Raw genomic sequence first — 23,387 nt, 5'->3', positions numbered from 1 at the left:
TCTCCCTTAGATGGCAGTTGAGACTGCTCAAATTAGGAGAAAAATCTCAATTAAAGGTTTAAGAAAATCATATTAAAACTAAAATAAAAGCAATTAGTGTCCAAAATCGAGTCCTTTTTTTTCAACTTGTGTCTTCTGTTAACTTTTTATTTTTTTAGATCTCTTAAAATATCATTGTCACTTGAGCAGTTTGTGTCTGTCAGATTTCCAATATTGAGGTCAAATTGCACTTGCCAGTTTTTCCCTTGGGCTTTGACTTCTCACGTTAGTCCACTGAATCACAAACATAGAGTGTGAATCTAGAGCAGTGATTTCCAACCTTTTATCATTTTTTTTTTCCATTGGCCCCCCTCAGAGTACTATATTTCTTTTAAAAATAAGGTGAATTGAAGTAAGTTCTACTGGAAGGAATTTGTTGTTGTTGAAAACTTTATAATTTAACTTGAGGTAATTATAGAAACATTCCTGTATTACAAAACAATGGTTGGGAATTACTGACATGATATTTCCTGGAAATAATTATTTTGTATGTGAAATGAGGTAGCATGGGATAAGACATTATAGAGAAATACAGAAAAATCATTACTATGGTGACAGTATGTCAGTCTTTCAATTCCATGTTCCTGTCAGGCTTTGTTTATCATTTGCTTAATCAAAGAATGAGTTGTAGGTGGATTCATTGGAGAATTTTTTTTCACTTCATTTTATGGCTATGCGAATGTTCTTCTTTAGGTGTGCAAAAAATGGCTATACATCTCGATGGTATCACCTATCCTGTGGGGAACATTTTTGCAATGAATGCTTTGACCATTACTACCGGAGGTATGTTTATTGATTGGCCGGGCTCTTAAGTTCCTGGTCCTTAGAAAGATTTATTGGATTTTTCTAAATACTTGTCTTCTAAACCAAAAATTTGAATTATTAGAATTGTAGCACTTGATAGGTCAACTAGTCCGATTCATACATGAAAAGGAATTCCTTCTTTCTGATTCTGTCTCTGCTTGTGTTTGTGTGTACATGGGACTTAAAAATAATTGCTAGGTTACAGAAATTCTTGTCCACTGAGTTAGTTCTGCTCTTTGTGCTGCAAGGGAATATCAGTCACCAGAGAGCACTGTGTGGGTAGCCATCTTTAAAAAAAAAAAAACACCTTGAACTACTTAGAGAGGCTGGTTTGTAGGTCTTTTAATAAAGTACTCTTCTCCCATCCGTTTATTATTTGTCTTGTAGATAGAAGTAGCTTATAAAAGATTAAAAAACCAGGAATGTAAAAATTGAATGTTATTTTTAATCACCTGATTTAAAAAAATTTTTTTTTAGTCACAAAGACGGGTATGAAAAATACGCTGCTTGGAAAAGGATATGGACTAGTAATGGGAAATGTGAGCCTAGTCCCAAAGCTTTTATGGCTGATCAACAGCTTCCATATTGGGTAAGGACTATACTGCTTTATTTGTAGCTTTTAATGCAGTTGAAGTTTTAGAAATGATAGAATGGATCCAAGTTCATCTCTTACATTGCTAGAAAACATTTTCTGACCACTTCTTTCAGACCTCTTTGTTGGGACGTAATTTGATGTTGAATCAGAAATGAACTGGTTGGGTAAAAGTGGATTATCAGGGGTTGCAGTGCCAAGGGTAGAGGGGAGACAACGCTCGGGATTGCTGAAAGGAAGGTGACAACATGAGCAGTTGAGGGTGGAGGCTTTAAGGAGTAGGGAGTAGAAGCAAGTAGGTAAATATTTGCTTACTCACCACTGTTTTTTTTTTTTTTTTTAAACTTCTCGTGTACCCTCTAGGTTCAGTGCACAAAACCTGACTGTGGAAAATGGAGACAGCTTACAAAGGAAATTCAGCTTACGTCACAAATCGCGCAGACATATCGCTGTGGTACCAAACCAAACACCTCAGTTAAGGTGTGTCTTGCTGTGGTTTTCCTTTTGACTCTGTTGATAACCTAGCTTTCTGGGAAAGGCTAGTAATGTATCTCTTGTTTACTGCATTTAGCATATTGATTTTCCTTTATGTTAGGGTTTTAATATTTCTTCCAATACTAGAAGATAGGTAAATGATACACTTTTCAGTATTTTAGAAATAGTCAAAACTAGCCATTCAGAAAATTCATATTTTTTAAAAAGTTAAAGGGTAGTTATACACATGAAGGAATTTAGTGATTACTATAATTCAAACAAATTCTTTGAAATTAAGTTTATTTTTCATGTATAAAGTAAGATCACTGTGATTTCAGAAGCAAAACTTTTCTTCATATATTTCACATACAAAATGTTACTGGAATAGGATCTAAAATTCATATTAAAGTTTCAAAAAGCCTGAGTTTTAAATTACCATATTAACTAAGTACATATTAATAGCTGCAGAGTCATTTTAGTTTGTAGGTCAAGCCCCTGGGTTCTCAGAGCTTTCTGAAAAATCACACCTGGGTTCATTCTGATGGGGGATAACTTTTAAGTTTATAAACTCAGATGAAAGGATTGATCTGTAAACACTGATATGAAAAACGAATGTCAAAGCTAAATGAGTTTAAATTGTGTTTGGATGAAGGGCTTTTACATAGGCAGTGATATATTGGTGTTCTTTTGTAGACGGAGGGCTCAGACCAGTGCTCCCAACCAGAGGATCTAGTAAGTAAACTACCATCTACAGATTCTTTCTTATTTGCCTTCATGGCACCTTTGTTGTTAAGCTCTGTTTGTGAATGACAATGACATTCTTCTGAGTTTTCTTTCCACTTGGCTGCTGATCAAAGTGCCATCTCCCTTTCTTGTGAAGTTTGCTCTGTTATTTCTTTCAAAAACTCCTTCCAGTTTCTTGCCAGATGTCCCAGCTGTGTGAGGATGAGCTCTTGTGCTAAGCTCTACCCTTTTCCTTCATGAGAAAAAAGAGTGAGGGTCATACTGTCTTTTTTTTTTAACCCCTTTGCTTAAGACTCAGAGTACCAATGTTTCCATGTGTTTTGACTTCTGACATCTTCAGTCTTTGGTTCTTTCTCTGCCCACTTGTAACAAGGATTCGGTTTCACTATCTAGCAAATTGCAGCTATATCTGTTCATTTTGGTGAAATCTAACATCTTTACCTGACCATCGGTAGGAATCTCCAAAGTAGATGAACCATACCATAACTCCCACATGCCATACAGCCTGATTGCCTCAATAAAAATTTGAGATTTTTAAAATTTAATTATAAATTTCAGTGATTTTTAAAAAATTATTGTTAATCCCAAACTGTAGTAGGATTTCATTTCTATAACTATTTTTCTATACATGTACCAGATCTAGTTAGGTCAGTGGTTAAACTGGTGATGGTTGGAGGACTAGGAAAAGCAAATGTTTAGCAGAGATATTTTGAAATTCTTTTGTTCAAGAGGTGGCTTTCACCTTTTCTCTCTTGCTAAATCTTTTCCAAAGCAAAACTACTACCTAAATTCTTTGTGAAACTAATAATAGGTATATGATTTAGAATTAGAAATTCCACAAAACTGTTTTCTAAAAAGAGCCTTATAGAATCAGGGGATAGAACTCTAGAAGTTACAAACTAACTTCTTTCAACACCTTAGAATCCATGTCTATGATGTGGCCCTAATGAGACATTTGGTCGTCTTCACTTTTAATCACAATCATGTTCTGTCAAGGTGCAGAACTCTTAAGGATGGGGCTTTATGCTGTTTTAGCCTCCTTTAGCCTTATTCAATTCCTTTGTATTCTCAGGCCACTTTTTAACAAGCTAAATTTCTTGATTAGGTTTTTGATAAACATTTCCTAATGGGCTGGCAGGGACCTGTGATTTCATTTGTATGGATACTTCCCATCATTGTACCCTTTTTAGTAGATGACCTTCCTTTGTTGCTATGCCTGAACAAAAATGCATTGCCTAGTGGTCTGTCCCCTGTTAATTAGCTTCTCCAAATTTGGCTAGGCTGGTTCTTGGATACAGACGCACCTTGGGCACAGAGTCAAAGGCTTTCAAAGAGGACTTGCAGGAACTTAGATTCCGCTGGTTTAGCCCCTGAGCCCTAACCCCTTTTCCTTATACTTGAGGGCTTCAGTTTATATGCCGATATCCCCTTGAAAACCCTTATTTTGCAATTTTTGTTTTTGTTTGTTTGCAAACCTTTGTTTTGCAATTCCTTACTACCTTGATCTGCATTTCCCCCCCCCAGATAACCATAGAAAAGTCGTATATTTGAACTTAACATCTACCCATATGTTCCACCTCCATTATCCATCATTCTGATATTCCTCATCTGACAATAACCTCCTATCATTCAACCACTCCCTAATCGTTATCCTTCTTCACCCTATTCTCCATCCTTAACACCACTTCTAGGCCTTTTGCACTTCCTGCTTTCTTAGACCATCACTTTTGCTCTGGACCCACTTTCTCCTTTAAAAATCTTGACTTTATAGTTAAGCCATTTCAATCTTACATTATTCTGTGCCATTGAGTCTCTTGTTTTCTTGTCCTTTTGCCAATTTTCCCTTTCCAAACACCAACCTTGTATTATGCCTACCATTCTCTTTATTAGTCGATAGAGGAAGTCATACAACCAAATTGACTGGGGCCCCTATTAAGTGATTTCAAATTTGTTACGTAATCTCAATTGGATCCTTACTCCTATGTACAGCAGTCATTTTACTCATCTCTGGCTAACTGTATCCTACTCCACTAAGTGAGTGCTCTAACCTTCTTGTCTCTCATTAAGCCATCCATTACATCCTTCCTACTCCCTTTCAGCAGAGGATCTCACTAAATACCTCAGTGAAAAAATGGAGGCCATGTATCATGAGTCGTGAGTACGCTCTTTTTCCCAGCTTTGTATTTTAAATTACCTCAACATCATCTCCCACTCTGCTTTCTTACAGGGGTTCTTAAGCTGAGGTTCTTGGATAATTTTCAGAAAGTCTGTTAACTTGAATGGAAAAAAAAATCATGTTTGTATATACTAACCTGTACTGAAATTTAGAATTTTCTTTATGAATATAGACAACAGACGTTTGGAGGAGGAGTCCATAGACTTCACCAGATTCTCAAAAGGAGCCCATGGCCCAAGAAAGGTTTTAAAAAACTCTTATTCTGGTCCTTGCAAACACTAGCCATTCTGCTTGTGCTCTTGCTCTCTTCTCTGCCCTTCCCATTGTCTCCTTGAGTTTGCTCTTTTGGTCATCCCCTCTTTCTCCTTAATTTTCAGTGTCTCCTTATTCACTGCTCCTTCTGTCCTGCTCACAAATATACCTACGCTTACCCTGTTCTTTTTTTTGTTGTTGTTGTTGAGGCAGTGGGGGTTAAGTGACTTGCCCAGGGTCACACAGCTAGCTAGTAAGTGTCTGAGGCCAGATTTGAACTCAAGTCCTCCTAACTCCAGGGGTGGTGCTCTATCCACTGTGCCACCTAACTGTCCCCTGTTTACCCTTTTCTTAAGATTTTTACTTACTGCTACTATCTCTGTTATCTCTCTTCCTTTTCACAGCCAAATTAGAAAAAGTTATCTCTATTTCCTCCATTCTGTTGCCTCATCCCTCAACTGAAAAATGCTCTTTAAAGTTAACAGTTATATATTGTCAAATCCAGTGGCCGTTTCTCAGTCCTTATCTTTCCTTAACCCACTGTGGCATTTGTTGGACTTCCTGGATACCCTTTCTTCCCTGGGTTTTCATAACACTACTCTTTTCTAGTTCTGCCCATCTGGCCATTCCTTCTCATTCTCCTTTTCAAGATCATTATCCATTTCCTATTCCCTTTTGGTGAGTGTAGCCCAGATCTCTATAAACGTCCACCTTCTCTCGCTCTCTTTTTTTGACAAGCTCATCAGCTTCCATAGGTTCAACTCTCATCTCTAATCAGATGATTCCTGAGTTTTTATATTAACAGCATCAATCTTTCTCGTGAATTCTAGTCTTGAATCGCTTTGGGACTACACATTGGACATCTTCAACTGAATATCCCATGTAGACAGCTCAAACTTAGCACATCCAAAACAATTTAATATCTTCCCTTCCCCATAAATCCTCTTCTCTCCCTGATTTCTTTGGGTTGATTGTACCACCATTCTTCTATTCACCCATGGTTGTAACCTTGTAGTCAGCCTCATCTCTTCACTCTTCTTTCCTCTTCATGTCCAATCAGTTCCTAAGTTTTCCCCATAACATATCTTCCATCTCTGCTTTCCACTCACATGGCCATAAACTTAGTTTATGCCCTCTTCTCCTCTTGCTGGAGCTGTTATAATAGCCTGCTTATTTGTTTCTCTACCCCAGGTCTCCTTCCACTCCAACCTATCTTCCACACAGTTACCAAAGTGATTTTCATAAAGCACGTGGCTAAACATTTCATTTTCTTCCTCAGGTAACTCCAGTAGATCCACCTTGCCTGTAGGATAGAATACGAACTCCTCTGGCTCTGGCCTTTCAGGCTTATTACACATTTCTCCCTTTCACGTGGTTTATGTTGTAGCCAAACTGGCTACCTTGCTTTTCTTAATGTACCACTTTCCTATCATCCCATCCTTCATATATTTGTATAGGCTATATCCCCCAGGTCTGGGATTTATTCCTTCCTCATCTCTGCAATTCATATCTTTCTTCAAAACTCACCTCAGGTGCCATGTGCTGCAGGAAGTCTGTGATGATTCCTCTTGTTCTTTTCCATAGGAAATTACTTTGCATAGATTTATTTTTTTGTACTTCATTTTCTAGGTATGTATTGTTTCTCCCCTCAGGAGAACATAAGCTTCTTGAAGGCATGGGCTGCTTCATTTTTTGGTCTTGTGTCATGATCACCAAGTACATAGTAGGAGCTTTTAAGAAATGCTTATTGAATTGAAAACCAAGGGTCTCCTCCATGCCATGATGATATATCAGATTAGGACTTAAGTAAAGGGAATTGAAGTATATTAAGGAATGATATAGGTGATACAGACTTACTGGGCAGCTAGGTGGTACAGTAAATAAGAGTGCCTAGGCTGGAGTTAGGAAGACTTATCTTTCTGAGTTCAAATCTGACCTCAGATACTTCCTAGCTGTGGGACCCTGGGCAAGTCACTTAACCCTGTTTGCCATAGTATCCTCATGTGTAAAATGAGCTGGAGTAGGAAATGACAAACCACTCCAGTTTCTCTGCCAAAAAAAACAAAAACCCAAATGAGGTCAAGAAGACTTGCACACGACTGAAAATGACTGAAAAACAACAACATAGACTTATCAAAAGTGACTATGAAAGAACATCTTATTTAATCTTGCCTTTCTAAAACTTTGAGAAGCCTTGGTGGCGGTCTGTTTCAGATTGTCAACTTTGTGACTACTTCTTCCGTTTTATCTTAGAACTACAACAGATAGTTCTTGGGTTTACTCTGACTTGCGTGTATTTGAAGATCAGTATCAAAAAAGGCTTGTTTGTCTGATACAGACTTATTTTTGACAACTTTTTTTTTGCTAGCTACTTTAAGATCCCTAACAAATGACATTTCAGACATAGCAGTTGTGTTTTGACTTTCATAGATGAAATCTGGTATAGAACAGTATTATGTATTCTGAGAACTGGCTAATTTTGTTGTGGTCTGTATTTTTAAAATCTTATTCTGAAGACTATACTGTGGTTGAAGCTTTCCATTAACCTTTGACCAGAAGCATTAAAGATGGATTGGAATGTTGTTTAGCATGTTGTGTCCAGCGCCCAGTATCTAGAGTTCAGTTCTTATCTTAAAATCAAAGTGGATTTTATGTCACGATAAAAGGTTAAAATGTGGGCTTGGTGGAAAAGAAAGTAAACCTTCCTAAATTACCTCAGGGATGGTGTTTCAGTTATACCCTGCATCAGATTACATCAGAATGTAAGCTCGTTTAAGGCAGGGACAGTTTTTTTGTTTATATGACCATCACTTAGACCAATTCCTTATGTATGATATATGCTTAATAAGTGTCTGTTGATTGATTTGACTTTGGCTATAGAAAATAGAAATTTTCTGAAGTCTTTGATCAGGAAGTGTAGTAGAAACTAGCCCAGTAGCTCTGAAATCAGAGGACCAGGTTTCCGATTTCACAAAGTAGGTATTAGTGCCTACTTAATTTTATGATCCTGGGCAGTCATTTAACCTTACAGTGCCTCAGTTTTCTCATTTATAAAATGAGCACGTTTGTACCAGATGGCTCTGAGGTCTCTTTCGGCTCTTGAGCTATCATCCTATGAACTGTGTGGAAGACCTTTGGTTGAAAAACTTAGTCTTTTAAGTATGAGAAGCCATATTTGGTACAAATCCTTTACTTTCAGATTTCAGACCTGTAATATTGCCAGTCTAAGTCGGGAAAATGCAGAATAAGAAAGGAAGGGGAAAGATAATGTGAAATGAAGAAAATGTTTTTAGCCTTATTGAATATATTTGTGTTTTGTGTTTTATTTCTTCTGTCTTCTTGATATTCCTAACTCCTCTTTCCTTTTCCATCTTGTTCTCCTCTCATCTCCACCTTAGAGAGTCGCTGAAGTGTCTAATCACTGGTGGTATTCCATGCTTATCCTTCCTCCCTTTTTGAAAGATAGCGTGGCTGCACCTTTACTATCTGCCTATTATCCTGACTGTGTGGGCATGAGCCCCTCCTGTACCAGCACCAACCGAGACCCCAGTGAAGCCAGCCCCGAGAAGGTGGAGCAGTGCAAGGCTGTTCCAGGTGTCTTTGGTAAGAAGTGTTCACCTAAGCCAGCATTCCCTCCTCCATTTCCTCCCCATTTCTCTTGGAAACAAGAGATTCATGAAAATTTAAAGATTTCCTTTTTAACTGGAACATGCTTGATATGTTGTACCTCACTTTTTGGATTTGGTTATGCATGATTTGACAATCATGTCTGTTGTGAACTTAGTGTAGCTTTCTTATGATGGCCCATCCTAGTTTTTGAGGGGAAAAAAATCCTGAAATGTCTAAGTAGTTTTGGGGACCATATTCTTAGACATTGACACTGGGAGAAGTCTTTTTGGGAAGATTGTTTTCAGATGAAAGAAATTATAAAGGGAAAAAAATTTCTTGTCTTTCTCTTCCTATGTAATTGTTAGCTTCCTTGCTAATGAAACAAATAGATTTTATGTGGCCTCTAAGTTGGTGGTATCAAACAGTCCCCTGTAACACTCCTATATGAAACCTGAACTAGATTAAAATGTAATTAGGAAATATTTAACAAAATAAATAAAAATGCAATAAAACATAGATAATGTAAATTTGTGGTTTTCTAAGTCAGCATGTGGTTTCAGGAATCTGTTTCTGTTTGAGTCTGATACCATTGGTGTAAGGTACCCTAACTTCCTCCTAGAGTGTAATCACAGAGGCCCTTGTTAAAATGTAGGCATAGGAGCCCTGAAGAATTGATAATGACACAGTCTTCCCTCTCCCCAGTAGAGGGGTGGGGAACTACAGATGTGGAATGTACTTTCGGGCTCAGTTAGTTGGCCATTCAGTTTTGATTAAATGTTAGTTTTTGTTAAGTAGGATTCATAATTCATTAGAAATGCAGCTGAAGAAAAAATAACTTTAGTGTAAAAACAAAACAAAAAGCAATACCTTTAAAATAAAATTTAGCCTCCTTCCTTTATGTGTTTAGTGCCTGTGAGAGTTTCAGGGTCAAATCTGAGCACTCAGGCTACCAGAATTATATGCCCAACCATTCCCCATTCCTGCAGTGAAACTTGCATTCTATCAGAGGAGACAACTGTGTACGTGTGTGTGTGTGTATAAAACAGATACAAGGTAATTTAATGGGAAAGAGTACTGGCAGTTGGGGGAATCAGGAAAGGCTTCACATAGAAGGTGGCACTCAAATTGAGTCCTGGATACTACCTGTTGTTAATGAGATGTGAGACTTACTTTTGGTTTGTCTTCTCTTAGTTCCTGGCATGAACCAGTACTTCCAGCCTTTCTACCAGCCCAATGAATGTGGAAAAGCCCTCTGTGTGAGGCCAGATGTGATGGAACTGGATGAGCTCTATGAATTCCCAGAATATTCACGGGACCCCACCATGTATTTGGCTTTGAGAAACCTTATCCTTGCTCTGTGGTATACTAATTGCAAAGTAAGCAAGATTGGCATTGTTGTACAGTACAGTTAGAACACATATACACATGGATATAAGAGTGAGTGTGTGTGTATGTATGTGGGTATATGCACACACATATTCATGGATATATGTATATATGTGTGTGCATGTATATATAAGTATACATAGATATGTATGGATGTGTGCATATATATGAAAGTACATATTACATACATATTTATGCTTATATGTGTGTCCATGTATCCATATATCCATGTAGTGTGGGTTGTGTATGTCTAAGGAAAGTTGATGCTATCTCTACATGGACATTTGGATTCTTTAAGAGGAAAGCTCGACTGGTTGTTGAAAAAGGGAGACATCTACAAGGTGTAAGGTCCTACTTTGCAAGTTGCAGTGGAAATAGGAAACATGGTTCCCTCTCTTCAGGTAGCCCTGGAGGCAGCATTATGTAGTGACGAGGGCACAAGAAAGGGAGATGGGAGCCCAAGAGTCTAATCGTAGCTCTATCTGACCTTGGGTAAGTAGCATGATCTTTTGGGGCATCAGTTTTTAATCTGCAAAACTGAGAAAATCTAATAAGGAGGCTGTGAAACTAAATAGGAAGGATTATAAACTTTTTAAAAGGCTGGAATTCTTGACTTTGTTAGATTTTTCTCTTCCTAAATGTAATCTTGATAAATAAGCACTCCAGTGGTCCTGTTGGAATATTTTTTGACCACTCAAATGACTTCAGAAATTATAAGAATGATAGTTATGTTACAGTTGTTGTACTTAATCTACACTAATTTAGGCTCTTTAAACAACATAGACTTATATGTAATTCTTGTCCAGTATGTGGATGGTCAGAATGAACTATTTATGAACTTATGCAATTTACAGGAAAAGAACTCTTAATGAGCATTAAAGTTTGCTGTACATTAGATCGTTTCATCATTAATGTTCATGCACATGTTTTTATATAGGTGTAATGGAGGTGTTCACGTTCAATTGTATCTTTTTTTTCCATTTTTCATTCTTTAATGAATATCTTCAGGTAATGATTTGACCACCTATTAAAATAACTACTTGATTTTTTCTCCTTGTTTTTGAGCATTTAGATTCAATATATTTGTTCATTGATGTTTTCCTCCCATTTCATTATGAAAGAAATATATCTTGAAAGTGTTCTGAGCTTTTCAGATTGGCTGTGTGTTTTGAATAAGGAGATTCTGCTATATCTGCCTAGTAGCCCATTATAGAAATATCCTGTGATAATGATGATGAGCTAAACACACTGAGGACTTTTAAATGTTTTTTAAAATTTGCTCAACACAATTTTCAAGTGACTATACTTTTTACCTGTCTTACATAACCAGTCCCAAGCCTACTTTGTCACATCTTTCTATGCAGTTAAGGCACTTCTACCCTTCCTCTTGTTCTTGCTTATGATCTGCCATCAGAGGGATTTGGGAGGAGGAGGAGTGATAAAGAAAAAAGTAGAGAGAAATAAGAGAAAGTTGGAGGGAGTTGCCTGGAGGCACTGAGAGATTGTGACTAACTCCAGGTCACGTAGCTAGTATGTACTACAACCAGAAATTGAACCAGATCTTTACTACAAGGTTACTCCCCTAACCCACCATGCCATCCTACCTCTCATTTTTCTCTAGAATTTTGAGGGACCATGTTATCTCCCAAAATGATGAAGTAGGAGGAAGGACAACAGTGTCCAAGTATATTGTCTCCACGTTCTGCTTTTGAAAAATGCTTTTGGATTATCATTGGTGGTTCTGACTGAGCCCTCATTAACAGGGGATCCCAGACCCCACAGATACCTTTCTGCTTCTCAGTCACATGGGCACAAGTTTAAATGCTCCTTCTGCAGATAGGCAGCCAATAATTTCTTTGATGACTTTTTAAAAACTAAATAGTTCAGGGGATCAGGGATGTAATATGCTCTTAGATCCTATACCACTTACAGTGATCATTTTTTTGTTTGGTTTGGTTTTTTTTGGAGGAAAAGAATTATGAGAGTTTGGGAATTTTTTGTGATAAAATACAAGCTCCTGTATCTCTGTTTATTCTTACTGGCTAGCTGATAACTAATGTGTATTCACTACTATGGAATATTTAATTGATTTAACAATTTTATTTTGTTCTGCAACACAGGAAGCACTTACCCCTCAGAAGTGCACTCATCACATTATCGTCCGAGGCCTTGTGCGCATTAGATGTGTTCAGGAAGCGGAGAGGATACTTTATTTTATGACGAGAAAAGGTCTGATCAATACTGGGGTTTTGTCTGTCAGCCGTGACCATCGTCTTCTCCCAAAAGACTACCACAATGTAGGTGACTGCAGTTTATAACAGTACCACCACTGCTAATAGTCACTTAACTGCTCTAAAGCTCAGTTTCTTCATGTGTAAAATGAGGATGATAATGACTATAACAACTGCCTTACTGGGTTGTTTGGAGGATCCAGTGAGAGAATCTTTGTAAAGCACTTTGAAAACCTTAAAATACTATTTAAGTTTGTTATTATAATGCAAATGATGATAAATATTACTAATGTACTACTACTAATAGTAGCATTGATAGGTCACATGGATCTTGGAGAAAAGTTAAGTATATCTGCTACAAAGAACAACATGGAATGAGTAATCCCTTTAGAGAAGAAAATGGCAAGCATCATTTCTCCAAACCCTAAGTGGGAGGGGAGGGGAGGGATTGGTTAATAGAAAAGTTTAAGATAGAGTTTGCAAAAGGAAAATAGATTTATGAGAGATTACAGAAGATGGAGATGAATGAACTGTGTGGCAGTATTTTCAGTCTGTAATTGTACAATTTTTTTGAATTTTTTCTTTTTCTTTTTTTAAAGAAATCAGTTATCATCGTTGGGGCTGGTCCTTCAGGATTAGCAGCTGCTAGGCAGTTGCACAACTTTGGGATTAAGGTAAGGAACTCTTTTACAATGCTAGAAATATCTGGAGGATAAAGTGGCCTTTTGACTGCTTTTTCTGAGGGCATTAGAGGTTTGTTCCCTTCTGTATGGAGAATGTAAATATTCCCAATATTGACAACTGCTTAGTCCCAATAAAGATACACTATGTAAGGTGGATCTAATTATCAAAATAAGATTTATGAGAAATAAAAATTGTCATAATTTTAAAGAAATACTTTGACTTCTAGAGGCATTATGCAATAGTGGTTGGAGTGCTAGGCTTAATTCCAGTTGACCTCTCTGCCTTTTCATTTACTGTTCCTTATGCTTGTAATTTCTTCCTTCCCTTTCACCTGTTTAGTTCCTACCCATCCTTAAAAACCAAAATCAGATACCATCTTCTTAAAGCTGTTACTAGTCTCTGTCTCCTTCCCAGAGTCAGTAACAATGTTTTCCCCTTTAGCCTCACATATCACTTTGGTTTGCAGCTCTTTAATGCACTTCTGACTTATTTTATTTTAACAAGTTATCTCTTCATGTCTATACGTTAGCCACGTTTTAGACTGTAAGGTCCATAAGGGAAAATCTCAGCACACCTAGCAACATGGTAGGTGCATAATAAATGTTTGTTGAAAGGCTGTTGTTGGAAGGAACACTCAACTCTAAGAGAAACAAATACTTAGAATATTCCTTGCCTAAAGATCCTTGACAGATTGAAAGATTTATTTCCCCATATTTTTTTTTCTTGTGAGGTTAAGAGAGAAAAAAAAATTCATAAATATGATTAGGAGACTTTTCCTTGCTTTAACTGAATGCCATTCTTTAAAGTAGGTAGCCGGCATAGAAAGGTCAGTATTGGACTCTGGTGGTTAAAAAAAAAAACAAACTAAAAAAAAATCTCATTGTGAGAATGAATGATTTGGGGAATAGTAACTCCTGGATCTTCAGTTTTCCTAATTTACTCAGACCTGCTTATACTTGAGGAAGACACATCTAGACCCCAGATCTTGGGAGAAAATCTTTTGAAGTCCATGCTGTTCATATTTCCATGGAGTCATGAGTTTAAAGGGGTCTGTATAAAGTAGGTGTGATAGATACCCGAGTGATGTCTGTGCCCATAATTATCAGGGCAGAGGCCATGAGACTAGAAACATGTTTTTGTGGTGAGCAGAGAAGGTGGGGCAACAAGAATTGTCTACTCTCGGGAGAAAATGTCAAGATATGGGCCTGGAGATATCCATCCTAAAAGATTTTTCATTACTTTGCCAAGCTGTGTATCTGGGTATAAGGAAGAAATCTGCTGAAGTAAGAACTCATTCTAGTTTCAAGGACAAGATTTCATAGAGCAAATCTATCTGTTGGGTAGAGATTCTTAACTTTTTTTGTGTAATGGACCACTTTGGCAGTCTAGCGAAGCTTGTGTATCCCTTTCTCAGAATGAGATTTTTTTAAATGAATATAACAAAAATAAACAGGATTACAAAGAAAACTAGTTATAGTGAAATACAGTTAAGTTTTTTTTAAGCAATTTCCTGAATCCTAGGTTAAGAACCCTTACAGAGGAACCAATAAACTTTATAAGCATTTTTAGTGGTGTGAATGGTCCTGAGCAGTTTAGGAACCACTCAAACAAATGATATTGGAATCCTTAAAGGAAAGAGAACCCAGCAAGAAATCCTTGTTGCTAAATAGAAAAGAGGAAACATGGTAGGGAAAAATGTGTGGATGTCAGCTAATCATCACAATGAAAAGCCTAAATCATTTGGATTCCAATACCATAGTCTAGTCACTACTTTTCACCTGGTGGAAGGTTTTGGAGAAATAGTCTGATAAATGTAAATTTGTGAAGGGATGGCAAATGTCAGTCATCCTTATTATATTAGTATGACATAAAACTGTTTAGAAATATTAATATCTTAAGCTGGTTAAACTTTGAAAAAGTTGAAACAGAATGTAAATGGAAACTAAGTTGAGTAAGTTAATATTCCATTGGAAAAATTGTATCTTGAAAAAATAAGCTTTAATAATAGTATATATGAATACAAGGTAGTGTTTTGAGAGGCCCTTGAAATTCATTTCATTTTTCCTCTTGTCACCCTTCATATTATGCCTGGGAATTGAATTAAAAGGGATATCATAGGGGAAAAACCTGAAACAGTGAATAGTTGATTGATTTGTTCCAGGCTTTTTGGTTTTCTCAGAACTAGAAACAGGATTTTTTTTTTTTTTTGCCAGGTGAAACTGCCTTCATTTTCAAGTCCTTTCTTTACCAACAACAGAATGCTGAATGATGAGCAACATAACTGAACTTATTTACTATCAACTGTGGAACCCTGTACAATGAGGGAGGCTGGGGTGGTGGGCTGGGAAGCACAGGGAGAAAAACAGGATGCGTCGGCAATGATAACATCATCATTTTTGCTACCTGAATTGTGTGTCTATGCAGGTGATCGTCCTAGAAGCCAAAGACCGGATTGGTGGAAGAGTCTGGGATGACAAATCCTTTAAAGGAGTCACAGTTGGAAGAGGAGCTCAGATTGTCAATGGCTGTATAAACAACCCTATAGCCCTAATGTGTGAGCAAGTGGGTTTCTCTAAGAGAGCTGTACTATAACTAAGGGAAAGAATAGTATTTCAGGAATCTTGTGTGTATGGCTTTATTTTTCATTACATGCAAGCAAACTATGATTACTGAAATAATTTATTTTTTTCCCTCCTAGTATTTAAAAAAGGAGTAGTTGTGATGCTGTCCTGAGTGGATGAACCTAAAAGAACTTTTCATTTTTGAAGGTCTTTAGTATCTTTGAAAGCTACCCCAAATTTTTTTTGAAGAGCTATAAAGAATATCTCCTTAAATATTTATTAGTCTGTTAACTTTGAACTTCAGTGTATATTTATATATGAGAGGGAGGGGTGAGAGAGAGAAGGTGAGATAATAAGAAAAGGTTAGGGGAGGGAGAGAGAGAGAGGAATGTTAAGGTAGTGAGAGAAAATTGATTTTGCATCAGATAATATTGATTAAACAGCATGGTATAATGACCAGAGCATTGGGCTTGAAGCCAGAAAGATCTAGGTTTGTACCCTACCTTAAGCATTTCCTAGCTGTTTGATCCACAGCAAGACACTATTTAACAAAAAAAAAAAAGACACTTTCAGTTTGTTTCTTTATCTGTGAACTGAGGGGCTAATGACAGCATAAACACAGGCTTGTTAAAAGGATCAAATGGTGGTATGTACATAAAGCACTTTGTAAATCCTAAAGCATGGTATAAATGTGAGCTACTAAAGAGCCATAGGAAGTGTGATGCTGTACTGTGACCCTAATGTTATTTTTTAAATTTTTTTTCATAGAATCATAGACTGCTTGAGCTTAAAGGGACCTCATAGTATCTGATTCAACCTCCTCATTTTACAGATGAAGAAACTGAGAGCTGGAGGGCTTAAATGACTTGCCAATGGTCAACCAATTAGTGATAGAATCAAGACTAGGACCAGTTCTCCTGATTCCAGGCTATATTCTTTCCATTATACAACTGTGCCATATTTCTCTAAGTATTTTCCTCAGCCTGACAATTTTTGACTATTCCTTTTCGTGTTGGGATAGTAGCAGGATGAAAGCAGTTCACAAAATCATATATACAGGAGTTAAGAAGCACTTGGATGCTCTAGATGCTCTTGACTGTGGAAAATAGGAAGTTTCCCCTCTTTTTTTCTGATTGGTGCGTCATGCCTTGGTGTGTAAATGTAACCCTAAGTGTAGAAGGATACACCAGTTGTAACTGTAGTGTTGTGAGGGATGAGAGAGCCTTACTGGAAGCCCTTGGTTAGTTATCTGAGATCTTTGAATGTGACTTTAAAGTATTTTTTACCTTCTCTTTGAGCCATCTCAGTAAATAATGGCATTTAGTTATTGTTTGTTGTGCATGTATGATATTTATAATTCTTAGTTTTATAAGAGAATCAATTAAAACAAGTCTTAACAGAGACTTACCATCTCTAAGTAGAAACTATAGAACTGGGTTCTTCTAATTTGTAACATTGTGTTGGGATGTTAGGAATTTTTTTTTTTTTTTGTGATTTAAGGTGATAATTTTTTTTTCAAGAAAAATGTCCATTTTTTCATTATCATTATTTTGAAGCTTGGCATCCAAATGCACAAACTTGGAGAAAGATGTGACTTGATCCAGGAAAGTGGAAGAATCACTGACCCTACTATTGATAAGCGCATGGACTTCCACTTTAATGCCATTTTGGATGTTGTTTCTGAGTGGAGGAAAGATAAAACTCAACTACAAGATGTTGCTCTAGGAGGTATGAGGGAGATGAGTTTTCTCAATACTTAGTTCTTATAATAGCAGGCTTGAGTCTTTTCTTTGATGATGATGTATAAATGGTATTGGATATTAACTTTTTTTATTCAAGAATTTGAAACTTTTTTGCATATTAACCAGTTCTTTATAAATGACCATATATTTTATATGTTGTTTTTCTGAATGGAATATAAACTCCTTGAGGTCAGGGACTATTTAATTTTTGTCTTTGAATACCCAGTGCAGCATACTATTTGCCATAGAAATCTTATTGAAATGAATTAATTATCTGTTCCTCAACTTTAAAAATACCCAGAAGTTGGCTAATATGGTAGAAAAGGAAGATGATAAATGCTGGAGGTGATGTGGAAAAATAGGTGCACTAATGCACTATTGGTGAAGTTGTGAACTGCCCCAACCATTCTGGAGAACAATTTGGAACTAGGTCCAAAGGGCTATAAAACTGCATACCCTTTCACCCATTTACACCACTACAGTTCTGTCTCCTAAAGAGATCAAATTAAAAGGAAAAGGACTTCTATGTACAAATATATTAATAGCAGCTCTGTTTGTGGTGGCAAAGAATTGGAAAGTGAGGGGATGCCTATCAATTTGGGAATGGCTGAATAAGTTGTGGTATATGATTGTGTTGGAATGCTATTGTGCTATAAGAAATGAGGAAAGGGGATATTTCACAAAAACCTGGGAACACTTAAATAAATTGATGCAAAGTGAAGTAAGCAGAACCAGAATATTATACACGGTAATTGCAATATTGTAAGGATGATCCACTATAAAAGACTTAGCTAATCTAATCAGTATAGTGATCTGCAACAATCCCAGACCCGAAATGAAAAATACTGTCCTCCTCTAGAGAGAGAACTGATGAACTCTGAATGCAGGTTGAAGCATACTTTTTTCTACTTTATTTTTCTTGTTTTACTTTGTGTTTTCTTTTGCAACATGGCTAATATGGAAATATGTTCAGCATCACCTTACATGTATAATTGAAATCAGAGTGCTTGCTTCTCAAGGAGCGGGGAGAGAGGGAGAGAATTTTGAACTCAAAATTTTTAAAAAAAAGATCGTTAAAAAATTTTTTTACATGTAATTGGGAAATATTTAATGAAATAAATAAAAATAATTTTTAAAAAGATTATCTTTCCCTTCTCAGGAAATGAAAACTTGTTACATGTGTACCTTCTAAAGAACACCCTGTTTTTCCCTTTTGTAGAGTGAAATGTGCCTCAGTTCAGTCAGCAATTGGATAATAAAATTTTAAAGTTCTCTTGCCTTTGTATCTCTCGTTACAGAAAAAATCCAGGAAATCTACAAGGCTTTTATTCAGGAATCTGGCATCCAGTTCAGTGAGCTAGAGGAACACGTGCTTCAGTTCCATCTTAGCAACTTGGAATATGCATGTGGCAGCAACCTAAATCAGGTAGGCTTGGGTTTGTAAAAAGTGGGAGTTGGTCAGAATCAGAGGCAGCATGGAATGGTGATCAGAGAGCCTCTGAGTCAGGAACACATAGCTTCAAGTATCTCCTCTAACAAATAACTTCACTTGCTGGTGACACAGGCAACTTCCTAAGACTACACGTTTCAGGATAGTTGCTAATCTGCTTTAATAGAAGTAGTTTACTCATGTGGAACTTCCTACATCAATAAAATCATAGGCCTGGGCCTTCCCCTTCTTACCTCCCCTCCCCCCAACTCAGATCTTCGTTTTTATATAATTGAATCAACATGAACTCAAGATCAAAGTTTTGTTGTTGTTCAGTTGTTTTTAGTCATGACTCTTTGTGACCACATCTGGGATTTTCTTGACAAAGATACTGGACTGGTTTGCCATTTCCTTCTCCAGCTCATTTTATAGATGAGGAACTGAGGCAAACAGGATTAAGTGACTTGCCCAGGGTCACACAGCCCAGTAAGTGTCTAAGGCCAGATTTGAACTTCCTCTAGGCCAGGCACTCTATCCACAGCATAACCTAGCTGCTTCAAGATCAGATAGAAAATAACTACTAGCAAATATATTCATCGAGGTCAGTTTATGGTTCTGCTGTGAAGGAGAACAATTTGTTAGTTTGGGACTGAGACTCTGTAAGGAAATATAAGATGTACTCAGTTAATATGTATTTATGAAATTCAAGCCCTAGAATGAGATGGTGTGGATAAGTTATAATCTGTACCTATGTAACAAAACAGAACTGTAAGAAATCTCTTACTGAGATCCCCCAGTGATTATAATGGAGTTAACAGCCATGAGTTTAAAAAGCAAATGGTTCTAATTTTTAGTACAAATATAAATATGACTATATATATAAAATTACAAATATAATTAATTTTCTTATAGTTTACTTGTTTTAGGACATTCGTCAAAGTTTCTGTGTGTATAGTATATACATATATCTGTATATTCATATAATCATATATGTCTAATATACTTGTATGTTTTAACCTAAACCTGTTATTTCATTGGTTTGAAGAACACTAGGTATTCAGAATTTTTGTATTTACCAGTACTCCTTGGCAGCTTCTTGCTAACCTAAAGTTGCTTCTTGCTTTGAAAGGTTAAGTGATCTGCCATGGTCACTTGGGAAAAAGTGTGTCAAAGGCTGGACTTGAGCTTAGGTCTTTATGAATCTAAGGTTGGCCATCTGTCTACTACATATGTGTGTATGCACACAGATTGTGTGTGTGTATATATACAGATATATACATAGACATATATGTTTATACTCACCTAACATATTACAAAAGTAACTAACATTTCTGTAGCACATTAAAGTTTACAAAGTGCTCTCCTCACAACAAATCTATGAATGTAGATAGTATGGGTTTATTGTGATCCCCGTTTTGTAAGTAGAAATGTAAGTAACTTACTGGGTCATAACTATTGAGTTTAAGAGCTGAGATTTGAATCCAGGTATCTGATGCCAGTGCCAGCAGTATTTTTTCCATTGTACCAAGTTACAACCTTACATTGATCTCTTCTGTACTATCTCTTGCAAATTTACCTTCATTGTCTACTCTGAATTAAAAATATGCAAAGTAATCGATACCTTCCAAAAGAACTAATATATTTGAATGTTGTGCTATTTTGATTTAATTTTCTTTTTAAAAGAAATCATTCATCATTGTTGGGTTTATCCTTATATGTAGAATGTAGTGTAAAATTTTTGGGCAAAGTATTTTAAAGATACCAGGTTTTTAGTTGCACTTGTTGCTGTGACCTAGAATGCAGTGCTAAAATTATCAATTTGAATAGAACATTATTAATCCAATTCTCTATCCTGAATATCAGTTCCATTAATGACTCATGTTGTTTTTATACGGAACAAATTAAAAAAAAAGAGAGAAATAAAATGACTGTCTTCACCTCAAAATGAGAATAATTCAACCTGATACTATGGGTCATTCCACCTACCCCCAAAATTCTTTGACCACACAACTCTTTTTTTTTTTTTTTTTGTAGGCTATACAAAGAGACTTTCACTCATAAGACTGAAGTTAACAGTATGATTAACCTCAGGACAACCCCTGCCCTAATCACGAACTCCATCTGCTTTACTAGTTTTATTTTCTCCTCTTCTGTCCACTTTAAACATTGTGATTGAGATAATCCCACCTTGTAATTTTATACTTGTTTTGACCTTTTCAGAGTTGGATGTAGGGGCAGATATGTGGCACAGTGGATAGGGCGCTGGCTTTGGAGTCAGGAGGACCTGAGTTCAAATCCAGCCTTAGACACTTGACACTTACTAGCTGTGTGACCCTGGGCAAGTCACTTAACCCTGATTGCCTCACCAAAAAAAAAAAAAAGTTAACTAACAGAGTTGGATGTGAACTTGAGCTAAAAACTAGATACATTTTATATTTGAGTCTCACTAGATCCGGATTAGCTCTTAAAATCCTCCATTTACCCAGGAACAAGTTCTATAAGGCTAGGATCAAAATCTGAAAAGACCAAAGCAAATATGGACTTATTTTTATCACAAGATTTAAGTACTCAGATGAAGTGGATGTGTCTCATGACTTGACTACATCTTTTATTTCTTATAAATGTTAGCTTATGCTGATGTGACCTGTGACTTAAAAAATAAAATTTAAAAAAGCAGAGTTTTCAGAATAATATCAAAGATATGAAAATCTTTTATGGGCTTGTAACCTACCCTGTCCACTTTTTTGTTAGTCTACATGGTATCTTGATAGCCCTGTGGTGCTTTGCATCTGTTTCTCCTTATGAATTCCTTTCAGGATTAGCCAGCTGTGTCTACGTTGGCTCACATAGTCCTACTTGTTAATTGCCTCACCTACATTCAACAGGTGTCTGCTCGCTCGTGGGACCACAATGAGTTCTTTGCTCAGTTTGCTGGTGATCACACACTTCTGACTCCAGGGTATTCTGTAATAATTGAGAAGCTGGCTGAAGGATTGGACATTCGACTTAAATTTCCAGTGTGTATTAGCAAAAATGGATCACTTTGGGTTGAATTTAATTTGTTTCCAGGGTGGGTGGAGTTAAGGGTTTGGGAGGCAATAGAAAACTTACTTGTTTTCACAGTGCATGCTTGTGAGTGTTGAGCCCTGTTTGGTGTGTTTTTCCATGAAAGTATTTTGTATATATTCTGTTAGGCTGTGGCTAGTATCATTATCCTTCCTAATTAGGGAGCTGCATCTACTCTGAAGTAATTGGAATTCATTTTTTAAAAAGCCTTGCATATTTCAGGGTCCAGTGATTTGTCTTTGCATAATTGTTTCTTTTGAACAGGTTCGGACCATTGACTATTCTGGGGAAGATGTCCAAGTCACTACCATAGATGGTACAGTTTGGGCAGCACAAAAGGTAACTAATATATCACTTTATTTTCTTTTTCTTGACCACTACAAATGGGTTTATTCAGGGCACATTTTGTGACAGTATACAAGTTAAAATAACATGAAAATGACTATGATGAATAGTTTTTGCAGCCTTACACGTTGATAATTTACTGTTTGGTGAAAGAAAGGAAGGGTGTGAGTTATAATTTTACTAAGCTCATACCAATGTTTCCATATGGGGAAATTACAAAATTACTCATGCTGATGGAATCAGAGGTCCAGAATTCAGATTTAAAATTGTATTCATTCATCTAGTTGTGGTCATTATATGTTACTGGTTTCTTTATGTTTTTTTGTTGTTTTGTTTTGTTTTTAATGAGGCAGTTGGGGTTAAGTGACTTGCCCAGAGTCACACAGCTAGTGAGTATTATGTGTCTGAGGCTGGATTTGAACTCAGGTCCTCCTGACTCCAGGGTCGGTGCTCTATCCACTGCACCACCTAGCTGCCCCTTCTTTATGTTTTCTTAATTGTACATTACTTTGTATGAGTCTTCATGTATTTCTTTAAGCTTTTCATATTCGTTGTTCTTTATGGCACAATAATACTTATTACATCTCATTCATATGCTATAGTTTGCTCAGCTCTTCCCAACTTGTGGGCTTACAATTCATTTCCAACTTTTTGCTGTTACAAGTAGTGCTATTGTGAACATTTTTGTGTGTCTTTTTCTTGCTTAATTACAGATTGCTTTCCAAAGAGGCTGGATCTATGGCCCAGTCCTTAAAGGTGCCTGTTTATGTGGGAGTTATTTTTAATGGCTTTTGTTTTACATTCCAGATAACTGGAGTCTTCAGGACTTTTGGGGGGCTACATTGCATATTTTGATGAAAGCATCAAAAAAAAAACAAAACAAAACAAAAAAACCAAGCTACTATCAGGAATTAGTAGAAAAACATTTCTGGGCTCCATCTGTCCTAGGCTCAGTGCAATGCAGATTTAGTCCAGTTCCTTGCACAGTCTCCAGGACTTGGTGTCATAGTTCAGTTCATGTTAAGAATGATAACCCTGAAGCATGGTAAAATCCTCAGTTATCCAAGAGAGATTCAGCTTGGTTGAAATAGCAAACTGCACATTGTCATGGAAATTCCTATGTCAGTGCCTTTCCATCTGTTCCTGGAATGCACTTCCTCCTCAACTCTGTGTCTTAGAATCCCCTCACTTCCTTCTGGGGTTAGGTCAGATGCTATCTCTTATTAGAATTCTTCACTGTTCTTGCCTTCCTG

General features: G+C 36.7%; 1 protein-coding gene across 4 annotated transcripts in view; it reads left to right on the top strand.

Moving 5' to 3' along the window:
* KDM1B (lysine demethylase 1B) overlaps window positions 1-23,387 on the top strand; it is a 53,380-nt gene that overhangs the window by 5,627 nt on the left and 24,366 nt on the right. For all 4 annotated transcript variants that reach the window (XM_027874747.1, XM_027874535.1, XM_027874625.1 and 1 more), the window contains 13 exons: window positions 733-822; window positions 1,321-1,432; window positions 1,799-1,915; window positions 2,603-2,641; window positions 8,480-8,684; window positions 9,882-10,066; window positions 12,197-12,373; window positions 12,907-12,981; window positions 15,416-15,553; window positions 17,109-17,280; window positions 18,593-18,720; window positions 21,609-21,740; window positions 22,054-22,128. In XM_027874747.1, the coding sequence (XP_027730548.1) occupies window positions 733-822; window positions 1,321-1,432; window positions 1,799-1,915; window positions 2,603-2,641; window positions 8,480-8,684; window positions 9,882-10,066; window positions 12,197-12,373; window positions 12,907-12,981; window positions 15,416-15,553; window positions 17,109-17,280; window positions 18,593-18,720; window positions 21,609-21,740; window positions 22,054-22,128 (1,645 nt within the window). The remainder of the gene's footprint in view (window positions 1-732; window positions 823-1,320; window positions 1,433-1,798; window positions 1,916-2,602; window positions 2,642-8,479; window positions 8,685-9,881; window positions 10,067-12,196; window positions 12,374-12,906; window positions 12,982-15,415; window positions 15,554-17,108; window positions 17,281-18,592; window positions 18,721-21,608; window positions 21,741-22,053; window positions 22,129-23,387) is intronic.

Source organism: Vombatus ursinus, unplaced genomic scaffold (assembly GCF_900497805.2).
Source record: "Vombatus ursinus unplaced genomic scaffold, bare-nosed wombat genome assembly UNPS02000577.1, whole genome shotgun sequence".
NCBI lineage: Eukaryota > Metazoa > Chordata > Mammalia > Diprotodontia > Vombatidae > Vombatus > Vombatus ursinus.
The sequence above is the reverse complement of the archived record's forward strand: the minus strand, read 5'-3'. Positions and strand labels throughout refer to the sequence as shown.